The 12,091-nt window shown below is 40.2% G+C and overlaps 1 protein-coding gene across 2 annotated transcripts in view; it reads right to left on the bottom strand.

Moving 5' to 3' along the window:
* AKTIP (AKT interacting protein) overlaps nucleotides 1-7,840 on the bottom strand; it is a 10,053-nt gene extending 2,213 nt beyond the window's left edge. For both annotated transcript variants that reach the window (XM_010187543.1, XM_010187544.1), the window contains exons 1-8: nucleotides 7,728-7,840; nucleotides 6,224-6,429; nucleotides 4,157-4,221; nucleotides 3,954-4,054; nucleotides 2,533-2,621; nucleotides 2,361-2,459; nucleotides 2,037-2,144; nucleotides 1,311-1,371 (exon numbers count right to left, since the gene is read on the bottom strand). In XM_010187543.1, the coding sequence (XP_010185845.1) occupies nucleotides 1,311-1,371; nucleotides 2,037-2,144; nucleotides 2,361-2,459; nucleotides 2,533-2,621; nucleotides 3,954-4,054; nucleotides 4,157-4,221; nucleotides 6,224-6,429; nucleotides 7,728-7,769 (771 nt within the window). In that variant the 5' untranslated portion in view covers nucleotides 7,770-7,840. The remainder of the gene's footprint in view (nucleotides 1-1,310; nucleotides 1,372-2,036; nucleotides 2,145-2,360; nucleotides 2,460-2,532; nucleotides 2,622-3,953; nucleotides 4,055-4,156; nucleotides 4,222-6,223; nucleotides 6,430-7,727) is intronic.
* Between the last annotated feature and the right edge of the window lie 4,251 nt (nucleotides 7,841-12,091).

Here is a 12,091-nt window from a genome sequence, read left to right as displayed (position 1 = left end):
ATTCCTGCTACCAACAAACTATTCGAGCAAATAAAGCATCAGACATAAGCAGTTACTGAAGATGTTAGCTTCCACTTTAAAATAAACTAACATGCATCTCCAAAGAAAAAGGATGAAAGAAGTCATTGTTTGCTATCAGTCTCTGAGACAACACTACATCCTTTCCACATGCCTCAACCTGTTCTCCCTTTAGGTCTTTGATTTAAAAGATAAGAAGAAGGTAGAATCTGATAAAAGTATTTTCCTGTGTGTTTTAAGGCTGGAGAAAGGCCACCTCACCTCAAGCCCTGCTGTGAATCTGGCCGTTAGGAGCACTGTGTAAGCTCAGTGTAGCAGGCAGCATATTATATTAAGATCAGTGTAGAAAAACTCAACTCATGCCAGAAGACATGCAAGAATGAGTTAAAGCTTGCAGTGGGGAAGACTGAAGTTTGGACTGAAGAAATATACTTCTACAATAAATATTTAAAAATAATATTTTCTCTCTTAAAAAGATATTACTTTTCATTACAAAAAAAGCAGCAAACCACACCACAGCTCTAGCGCAAGGAGCCCAAGTCAGTAACTAAAATATTCAGAGCGCACTTCCTAGCCAGTTCAGCAAAGATACCAGCCACCATTTCAGAATGCACTGCACGTGGACTGACTTCTCATGCCACTCAGGGCATATTCAGAATTGCTGTGTGCCGACTCTTGTTGAGTGCAAAGAAATAATTAAATAAAAGCCCAACCATCCCTCTATCCCAAAACCAAAGGTGTTGCTCAGGTAAAGGCTATATGACCCAACACGTTCTTGCTGATGTTGTCTTACTAGAAATCAGTAGTGCTAGAGATGTACGGTATTCGCTCTGCTTGTGCTGCTTCAAAGAGTTCAGAATTAGAAGAAAGCTTTGATCCAGTAATGAAAGCTCTCTCAACAGGAGGGAACAAAGAAGTTGGGGACTATCAGGTTATGTACAAGTGGTAATGACCACGACAAGCGCAGGACAAGCTAATAGGCAGTCAGCAAATCTCTTCCTCTTCCTCGCTCCCTTCTATCCATAAACAAAAAAATCAGCCAAGTGTGCCAACAACTGTACTAATAAGGCCTTCTAGCTGGCTACATCATTAATTGCTTAACACACTGAAGTTAGAACAGTGACATAACTGCTTAGTTAGGAGATGAAATCAGTTTCAGCACGCCTGCTGATCCAAAAGAGAGGTGGAATAAGGTCTGTCTAGTGCACGTTCATCACAAAGAAACAAAGAACCTTTCTTCCCTTATCAGACAATAAATCCTTATTATCTGAGAATCTGGACTTTGCGCATACCTTCTGAGTCAACATCTTCTCTCTAGCTTCATCATGTATAGCTGGATTCCATGGAGAAAAACTATGGAGAAAGTACAGTTAACCCTTACTTTGCATTTTGCAAAGTACAGCATAGACAGAGCAGAAAGCAGCAATTTTGCTTGGTTTAATTTGTTGAATTTCAAGTGAACTCCAAGTCTGAGTGTTAAAAATACACAGTTAGCAACTAAACTCACATTGTCAAGGATCTTTCCAGTAAGAAATATTCAGGTTTTCATTTGTCTGCAGATGCTACATGAAATACTACTTGTGTTCACTATGGAGCTGACTGCTCCATCTCCCACACAGTCAAGCTTAAAAAGTATGACCGGAGCTACAGTCATGCAAGCTGAGCTCAGGAAAGCCCCAAAGCAGCATTTACTCTATGGGTATCTCTACTTGAGGGAGGTGGGATGTTTTGGGGCTCTTTTTTTTTTTAAATTAGTTTTGGGGTTTGTTTGTGGTTCTGTTGAGGGGTTTTTTTTTTAAGCCTTGGTTTCCTGGTGATAAAACAGTAAACACAAGTGTTTGATGCTATTTAAGATTCACTCAATACTAAACAGAAGGAAGTGGGGGTAGGAATATCAAAATTACTATTAATGTAACAATAAACAGGTCATCTTGGCAGGGAAAGGCTTCAAATCAACAACTACACCAAAACCTGTTCTCAAACTGTTAGGACATGGTGAATTTGCTCATGGTACTTACATGATTGCATAGGGATCCTCTATTTTGGGCTGATCAAATAAATGACTGCTGCATAGTTTGACACTGTCCACCACTTTACTTTTGAACAGCTGAATATCTTTTTCATACCTGCAAGACAGAAGTAACATTAAATAATTGCAAGAATGCATGGGTTTGCTCTAGAAGCACAGACAGACTTGGCAAAGCCTCAACTTTAGCTTCTAGTGCAATCAACTCATGGTGGAGACCATGAGCTGATAAACAATTCTACAAACCTCTTGTTTCTGCAAGTCTACGCAAAAGTGTCTGAAAAACCCCGTGTCTATATGCACAGAAGATACTTACAGCACTGCAGCCTCAGGGTTCAGAGGACTAGTTGTATCAATCTTGTAGAAGACTCTGCGAGCATACATGAGTACTTGCCATATGTGATTGTGATTTCGCCTGAAAAGAACAAAACACAGTGAAGAAAGGAACAAGCTTCTTCCAAATCATACACCAACATGTTCCTACTAACCTCCACTTCGCAAAGGCTCTTTTCACATCCAGTTCACCAGATAAAGGATCTACCAGCGGATGGAAGACAGGCAGATCAAAAACCAAGCGCTGCATCAGAAAAAAGAAATTCATTATGACAACTTCTGTCCTAACGCTAAAACCACTGGGTGAAGGTCAGTCAGATGTTGCTTCCAAATAGTAATTAAGTGTTACTATATTAAACGAAAGCAACTTGAAGTGATTTATACTGACTGTGAAACTGTAAGCCAACACACCCACATTACATGCAGGGTCTTGTCCTCTCTCACATGCTTATCACCGAATCAGGAAACTAATCCAGCTACCTGCACAGGCTGCAGTGCCAACACAGGTAATAATGTCAGATAAGATCAGATCAGATCAAAGGAGTTTTTCTGGTTTAGCTATTTGTGACTGAAAACTTTTTACATAAATGAGCTACAATCAATACTTTTTTTAAAATCCTACACGTTTAAGTAAACTCTGCAGTGACACCACAGTGTCTTCAGGTATGTACAGCCAGTGTCCTCTGGTGTTTGCATTCTTCCAAAAGAAAACTTAGTTTTAACAAGAAGGTTTTAAAGCCCTATGCTAGCAAAAAAATGATGGCTGTATGAGAAATACTAAAGTCTAATCTTTGAAAGAAACTGTTTCCTACTAGTTCTGTCCCTTTAAAGATGATAGCTTTACACAAAACTTGACACCAAGCAGACAGCTTCCTGACACAGCAACTTGTTCTCAGCTACAGTAGTTACAGTAGTTACATACACCTGTCCCACAGTCTTCCTCTTAAAGAAATTTGGCCAGGAAGGCCAGCTGCTCTGCTCTGGAGACTCAGACTGCCACAAGATTTTTTTTTATTATTTTTTTAATTGAACTTGGATACTTTTCCCTAAAGAAAAAAAGAGAAAGCAGAGAGGAAAGGTAGCACCATACTGTTCTATCTCCTCCTCCCTTTCTTTCATCAATGTTCTCAAGTTCTTTTTAGTTCTTTGTTTCAATGTCATTTAGAGAAGAGACAGGCAAGAAATCCTGCAGTTTTACAGGAAGCACGGCACAGGTGCCTGGATTTGATGTTCTATTATACAGCTACTCAAAATTCAGGTACTTCTTTAAGTGTTTCAATGTTAACTTCCTTGCCAAGGAAGTAGCAAACCAAGAGTTGAGGCAGAGAACTGGTTAATTACTTAATACTTTCACATCTAACCTCAGGAAGTTCACTCTACATCAGCCTCTGTAATGAGAGTAACATGAATCCTCCACAGATGTTAGGAAATACGGACAAGATATTGCAAATGAACCCAGCCAACTGAACACAACTAGCTCAAGGAAATGAGAAGCTAATTGGTATATTAGCTTTAACAAAAAGTCATACTTAAAACAGCAGAAAACAAAAACAACCCAAGACACACAACCACTTACCGGGCAGTCTCCATCTGGGTAATTATCAGGAATATAGACAGTGAATTTAAACACACCATCCTGGTAGAGCCCATGTCTTATGAATATTACACCAAACCACACTGCAAGTGAGAAAGTTTGCTTGAGTGAAAGAACTTAAAAATAAATAAATAAATAAATACACATATAGCTATAAAAATTTTAAAAGTTAAGTTGAAACTTACTTAATGCTGATCGGTAAGATGGCTGCACGTAGACACCTGGCAACTTCTGCTTCACAACCAAGGTACTGCAATTAGAATCAGTATTTAGAACAGCTCCACAACTACATTAAATCTCCAGCAAGCTGACAACAGTAAACCCAGAACACACTACCACAGCTTAACAGGGGACTTCTTCCACAAACGTGCACTCAATTCCAAAGGGCAGATTGCTCACAGAAGGAGGTGGCAGAAAACTAGTGAAACCGTATCCTTTAACTCATGCTTTTGCTACCCCTCCACTTAAATAGTTACTAATAGGAAAGATTATTTCTTCTGATAAAACTGTATCTAGGGAAATAGAAATAAATTCTTTCCCCAGTAAAGACATTCAGTGCACGTCAGTACTGAAATTTCACTTCTCTACTAAATCCCCAGTTAAAAAGTAAAGAAGAAAATAAAAGAAATGCAGGTAAGTAATTCTGAATGCAGGTCTGCAGTCAATCGTAGTTAATTCTGAAATGTGACCAAACTTTAACTTCAATCTTAAACATGTTTTTTTCGTTTTAGATGAGACAATGCTGCAGGTCAAACAGAAAGGACACTAGCAACTGAGAAAACAAAGTATCGGAGAATAAAAAGGACCGTCAAGAAGCACGGTATAGTAGAGATCTGGATCAAGGGATGCCCAGCATCTCATTCACAGGATGGACAAAGTAATTTTCCCAAGCTTGCACTTATTTACTATTTCACATCTTGTGATGCCAATCCAGTCACAATCTTCACTCATCAATGACCAATGCATTATGAAAAGTTTCTACCTTTCCCTTTGCCTTTCAGGAAAGTCCATTTACTAATTAACAGTACTACTGGGGTAAAATATGCTATTTTGACTGGTTTTCAAACCAGTGAGCACAAGAAGTTGTTAGTAAGTTTAAGCAGCTGTACTTGTATGGTATGCAGATTCCACTGAATGCTATAAATAATAAAACAATTTATTCACTTTATAGGTTTTCCAGTTACTTGGCATCTAGGTCCCCTTAAATTGAACTCCACATGCTTCCATAAACAAACAATAATCTTAAAGCAAAATATTAACACAGTTCTCTGCTTTTATAATATTAATTATATTTCCTAATAATGAATTTGTTCAACTAGAGGAGTTTACATTGTGATAGCAATATATTTTTGCATTCTGCAGAATAAAAAACATTTCTCTTGAATTCAGAAGTCAGGGTCAGTTCCCTGAAAAAAAACCAAGATTAATGTTTTGAGAGTTCTCACTTCCAAAGTAATGGTTAAATGAAGAACTGAAACTTAGTGTTGCATAAGGACTCCAGGGATTTCATGCCAAAAGGCACTACATGCTTGAGAATCCAGTGTCTGTTACAGAGGAAGTCCCCTCAGCTCTGCAGCACAAAACAGTTTACATAACTAGAAAGTTTTGCAAAGATTTGCATGCTCCCACAGCAGACTCCAAATCACTAGATTGGATCAGTTGCATTTGATCCAAAGAAAGCTATTTAAATCTCACTAACTCCTTCCTCCTAAGTTTGATGTTAAGTATCACTGAAAGACAGGACAGAATATGGTCTTCCTAATATCCATTTAATGAGCAGCAGCTCATTCGTTAATATCAGGCAGTGTTCATGTGTTCCATGGAACAACTGAAGGAAGCTCCCACACCTTAACTCCATTAGACAGTACCATACATGAACACTCATCTTCCTATGAGACATCTGCTTGCTTCTATTTTAGTATTTGTTACAAAAATTCAAAGATTTCTGAACAAAAAACTACTAGGATAACCAGTCAGGATGCCCAAACCCACAACATACTTACTTCAAGACTGAGCAATACAGAGAATCACATCTAAACACACCCCTTAATCTAATTTTCTTCTCCCTCCTGCCTCAAGAGACTGAGACTGCTGTTTCAGAAAAGGAAGTTTGTGGAACTTAAGTTTTCTTCAAGCCTTCCTCAAGATCTGTGGCAGAGATATCATGCAAAAACAAGACCCCTGCATATTTTTTTCACCAAATGAAGCATAAGCCCAGTGACCTAAAAAACACCAAAAAAGTAAAAACCTACAATTCCGCAAGGAGGGAATACTCCAAATAAAAAGGCCCATAAGAAGCATGTGTTCCATTTGTTGACTGGGATGACGTGGCAGGGGAAGCAGGCTTCGTTATCGGCACAGCATTCTTTGGAATAGAAGGCAACTGTTTCTTTGCAGAGGTTCGTAGAGGACTGGTTCGCAGGTCTCCAGTCAAAGTTTTCTCTTCAGCATCAGGTCTCTGTTAGATTAAAAGAGAACCATGAGATTACAGGCCGTATTTCATACGCATTTAACACATGAACTTATTTTACCAGAAGTTTAAACCCAAGCTTACTAATTACAAGTTTGGCCAATGCAATGTATTGGTTTCAGTGTTCTGTTGCATGGGGGGGAGGGTGGGTAGTATCGCTTTGCATTTTCTTTTTAAATAGACTTATTCAATAAAAGTTAGCCTACAAGTACAAAAGTAACCAATGCTGAATAGGAAATCTGCAGATTAGGACAAATGCTTAAGGAGGCTTACATTTATTTAGAAACTGGAACTAGACAGAGACTGTATATAATATCAGCTTAGAAGTCAATCTATTTCTGCCACACAGCGCATCGAGGCAAATCATTTCTACTGACAAGCATCCTCGTGTTCTAGACTTCAAAGAGTCTCTAAAAGTAGTGTAATAAAGCCGAGATGAAATAAGAACTTCCTACAAAAAACATGTATTTCACTTCCAGCTTGTGCTTCAGAGGCCAACATCCTACTTGGAGCTGACCAGACAGCCCAGTCCCACTGTGGGAGACTCACCGTGTGACAGTGATGTGAAGCCCACTTTAAACAGTTTTGGTATAGCAATCTTTTTATGCCTATGCTGTCTTTTATTATAAAAGAAAAAAAACAACCAACAGCAAAAACCTTTTTCTACTCAATTGGTCACGGCTGCACTGCTAGAGAACACTGTGCTTTGTGCAGACATCAGAATCATTCTGTGGATTGCCAAGACAAACCTGTGGGCTGCACGCATGTCATCGGGCTAGCAGCAGTGACCAAAGGCTCAAGTTTTTCAAAGTGCCTGCGACTCGCACTAGTAGCAACACTCACATCACAAGCATCATGAACAAAGTCATGTAATTCACCCTAGCACTGAATGCCTGAGGAAGTGATTACCCCTAGAACTGTTGTGCTTTTACACACACAATCTAAAGTGGCAATAGCATTACAGAGACAGTTTTGTCAATGCTCACTGCACATATAAATACCTGGCTAAGGTTTAAGAGAGTAAACAAATGTCCTAAGAAACAACTTTGCTTCCACTTTCCTACTTAAAGATGCTTTAGATAAGAAGAGTCAAATTCCGGAGTAGACTTCATCCACAGTCACATTCCAGTTAATGCAGCTCAGAGCCAGCTTTCTGAAGATGACCACAAGCCTCAAGATAAAACACACACTGCAACTGGATTTGTAGATGTGATGGTCTTTTCCAGAACTGCTAATGCCCCTAGTGCACACTAACATCTTATGGCATCCACTCATTAGATATCTACCTTGCGCACAGAACTTGTAGACATGCTCCAGAAAGGGTTCATAACGTGTATTCCAAATAAAGGACTGCAACTTCCGCGTCTTCAGAGTGTCCTTGGGCCTCTGTGGTTTACACCCTGAAAATACACAGAATGAATATGCATTTCAACAAACAGGACTCATTATATACATAGGATTCAGATCTAATTCTGTAGCCAGCTTTATATTCCCATAACTTCTGAAGAAAACTTCCTGTAATTAAGATTGACAATAGCTAAAATTGACAAATCTCTACTATATATTAGACTCCAAGACAATAACATAGGTGGCTATGAAATAGTTTTTGCACTCGAATCCCTGCCTTCTTTCTGCTAGAAAGACACTGCAAGTTCTGCGTCCCATGTTTTCTCTTGCCAACCAGAAAAAAACAGACCATCTCTTGGCTCAGCACATGCAAGAAGGACCCTGCATACATGCAAGTATTAAAGAGTTATCGCTTCACCATTCAAGTCCAGCATCAGACAGCACTACAGTGGCTTACTCCTGTAGTTATGGTGAAGTGTTGCCTCTCGCATTCACTGCTGACTTTGCATGTTTCTGACAGCACTCCAGCTTGAAATAAAAATCTGTCACTCCTGGTGGAAGAGGTGATCTTCCCACTGAGTTCACATCATGTATGTGTCATTTTGTTTTCATCTGCAACGGACCACCACCAGAACAAAGCCACAGAACACCGAGGCTTTTCTGTAGCTTATTTCATGGTTCCATTATGAACAGCAAGGCTGCGTGCTCTTTAGGTCAGCAGTTCAATAACAAGGACTTCAGCAGCATTTGGAGTTTCAGTGCATCTTCTACCGTGTATATCTGCATTTTACTTTTTTTTTTTATTTTAAGTCTCGCTATTATTTGTGCAAGAACTCTCATCTATGGCACAGCCTATTTCCTCTACTCTCTTCTCCCTCCAGTTCTCCTAGTTTCCTTTCCCATTCCCATTCCACCCCTGCATTTCTGGCTACATTAATGAAGGTTTTGAAGCAATTCAATTTACTCAATTTCTTTAATAAGTAGTTGCGGAACATTGACCAAAGCAATTCATAGGATGAGAGATAAATAGAGAGAAGGGCACAGGCTCCTACTGCAGTCGATGCTAACTTTTCTACGGTAAGCAAAGCAACACCTCTTCACCCTTGTTAAAAGGAAAAAAGTAAGCCAGACAATTTATCCAAAGAAAGTCTAGCAATAGTAAATTACTAAAAGAAACATTGATATCAAACCAGATAGTCTTCTAGACCTTACAGCAGTCAAACATTCAAAAAATGCAAGCACTATTCAGAGAAGTGATGAAAATTAATTTCCCCAGCCTGAAATCATCTCAAAAACTCCAGTACACAGGATTCCTGCAGATACTTTTCCTCTTCAGCAGCCAGAGTCTCATGTCATTCTGAGCCACTGAAAGCAGAAAGTCAAAGCACAGCTACTGCACGGGGGCATACCCTGTAACAGCAGGGACATGGCTTCCACTTTCCCCGCATCTCCTGGCTGGAAAGCGGAATAACATGGGAGGGCTATGCCATGGGCCCCTTCTCCACCATGAAACCCAGCCAGGTGAAGACAGCAAGACTCAAAGCTAGGATGGTACAAGACATCTCCTCAGGAAACTTCAGTGTAACCAGAGGGTGGAGGAACTGACGCACAAGGGAGCACCTGAGTGCAGTGGCTTTGGCAAGAAAGAAAAGTGCTGGAAGCTGAAGTACAGGTTGGAAGACAATTAGCTAGAATCTGAAGTGATTATGGGGTTTGGGTGGGAGTTTCGTTTGTCTGTTTGGTTGGCTGGGACTGGTGTTTTAAGACTGGGTAATATAAACTGCATTATTCCAGAACCAGAGACATGAGATACAGGAGCTGAGCAGGACAAAGAATAGGGCATGGATGTAAAACCAGCCTAACCTATTGCCAGTGAAGCGGGGAACTGATCCAGAAGCTTGTTAACTGGTGCTAGACGGAGTTCAGTCACTGACTCCACCTTTCAGAAAGCAGCTATGCACCTCAGCACGCTGCCAGCTTTGTTGAAAAGGCTTTCATTATAGAGACGCCCATCTACAGGCTATTAAGAACTGTTTGTATCTCCAAATAAAACATTATTTAGCTTTACTTAAACTACAGAGAATCGCCTACACAGAGAGCTTTCATCCAGTTGCCTGTGAATAGTAAGTGATAGCTATCCTAAACTTATTGCTAAACTGTGCTCAGTTTCACTCACCTGTCAAAGTACTATTTCTGATGGAAAACTAATAACCTCAGCATACCAGCTTCCCAGAGAAGGGTCATTTAAAAAGACCTTCAGTGTGTTTTAGAGTTTATTTCCAATCGCACTCACTCCTCCTAGCTATGCTACACAAGAGTAGAGAATTATTTCACTACAGGAAACTTACCTGCAAATGCTTACACTCTCTAGTGCCTTCACCTCACAATTTACTACTCCACATCAATCACAATGACAAATTAAAAAGAAAATTATCAAGGAATGACACAATTAAGTTAGACTGTCTATCTACTTCTCACTATGCAGAAGGTCTGCAGCAGACAAGGAGAACCAAGTCCCAATATCATCAAGTGGAACTTCTAGGCAGTTTAGTCATTTGATCGTACACGGGGCTATAGTGTCTGCCACAATGTTGCCCTGGTTTAGTGGGACAGAATTAGAGCAGTTTCATAAGGACTACAATACTCTGTTTCATGGGAACAAAGTTGATAAAAACTTTGTTATAGGTTTCAGCTAATACTGGCATGCAGGTTGCCATAATGCTCAATGTCTTTAAGGTCTTGAGATAAAACAGATGCAGAGGCTGCTGAACGGAAACCCAGGGGAGTCAACCCAAAGGTGACTCCAGGCTGACCACTTAATGCTATTTATACCATAAATATCACATTCACTATAACTTTGGGAGTTTGCTGGGGACAGCCCTTCTCTTCCTCTCCCTGCTGGCTCCCTCTTTGTGGCTGACATTTGAGAGGAACCTGTTTACCATCCTACCCGAGGCCTACTCCCCCATAATACTGGCCGAGTAGAACTCTGTGTATTTTATATTATAACTGTTATTAAAATTAGTTGATTATTAACTAAATATATTTCTATTTTAACCAACACATCTCCTTTCCTTTTTCTGAACCCCCTCTCCAGGTGGCGAAGGGGCACCAGGTGACAGGGGAACTGTATAAACCATGGTACCCACCACTACAGCAGCTTCCCGTGCTATAGTTACTGAAACCATCAGCTTCCCAAAAGAACCCAGTACACTCTCATTTTATGAAAAGGCAATAAATACACTCAAAATTATCACCCAGCCTCCATTCACACTGCCATTATTCACTGTGCCTCACTTAAGAGGCTTAATAGCATACAGTTCAGCAACACCTTCTACTAATTACTAGTCCTTCAAGAATAGACAGTAACAGCAACCCACCTAAGCGGAACTCTTCCCACAGTCTTTTTATAGGTATCTTTTTCTCTACTGTTTTCCATCTAGTACAACTGCAACTAAAAAAAAGGCACAATGCAAACGTGTGAAGAAACATTATCTCAAATGCTGCTGCTTCTTGGAAAGCCCTTCTAACTTCTCCACAGCACTGCATTGCTAAGGCCCTGTCCCACCTGGATGAAGAGAGCCACCTGCTGCCAACCATAGCCTCCTGTTGGTGTTCACCTGCACTGCGGTACACAATAGCTGAGAGCAGTCAGAGCAAGTGTAAACTCACGCAGCACTTCATCATCACTCTGAAAATACTTCAAACCCCCGAAGTTACCACTAGTGAATTAACTACTTTGCTTTTGTACCTCTTCCTTCTCCACAGCAGGTATTCTCATTCAAGACTGTTGCTATTACCTATACCTACAGTCACAACATGTGTCATATTTCTCCCCTGTCATCAGCAGTCACTAGATTACATCCAAAACACATCTGGATTCATGTAAACATAAGGAAAAGCTTTTTCACTGTGAGGGTGACAGAGCAGTGGACCAGGCTGCCCAGAGAGGTTGTGGAGTCTCCTCCCCACCTGGACGTGTTCCTGTGTGACCTGGTCTGGTGATCCTGCTCTGGCAGGGGTTGGATTGGATGAACTTTCAAGGTCCCTTCCAACTCCTGACATTGTGTGATTCTGTGAAAACTAAACCAATTCCACAAAAATTTCATCTGTCTGGAACAGAGGGCTTTTCTAAATGGTTTCTGGAAACATAAATGATTCCTTAAAAAAAAAAAAAGAATAGACAAACATATTTACACATACACACACACACACACGTATGTATTTTATTCTCTACCTAAAAGTGAAGGGAACCAGTCCTACACCTGAGAATAAACAGAGCTGGCTAGGCAGAGCACTACAG

The sequence above is a fragment of the Mesitornis unicolor genome, unplaced genomic scaffold (assembly GCF_000695765.1).
Source record: "Mesitornis unicolor isolate BGI_N332 unplaced genomic scaffold, ASM69576v1 scaffold37076, whole genome shotgun sequence".
Lineage (NCBI taxonomy): Eukaryota > Metazoa > Chordata > Aves > Mesitornithiformes > Mesitornithidae > Mesitornis > Mesitornis unicolor.
This window is presented reverse-complemented; position numbering and strand designations above follow the sequence as displayed.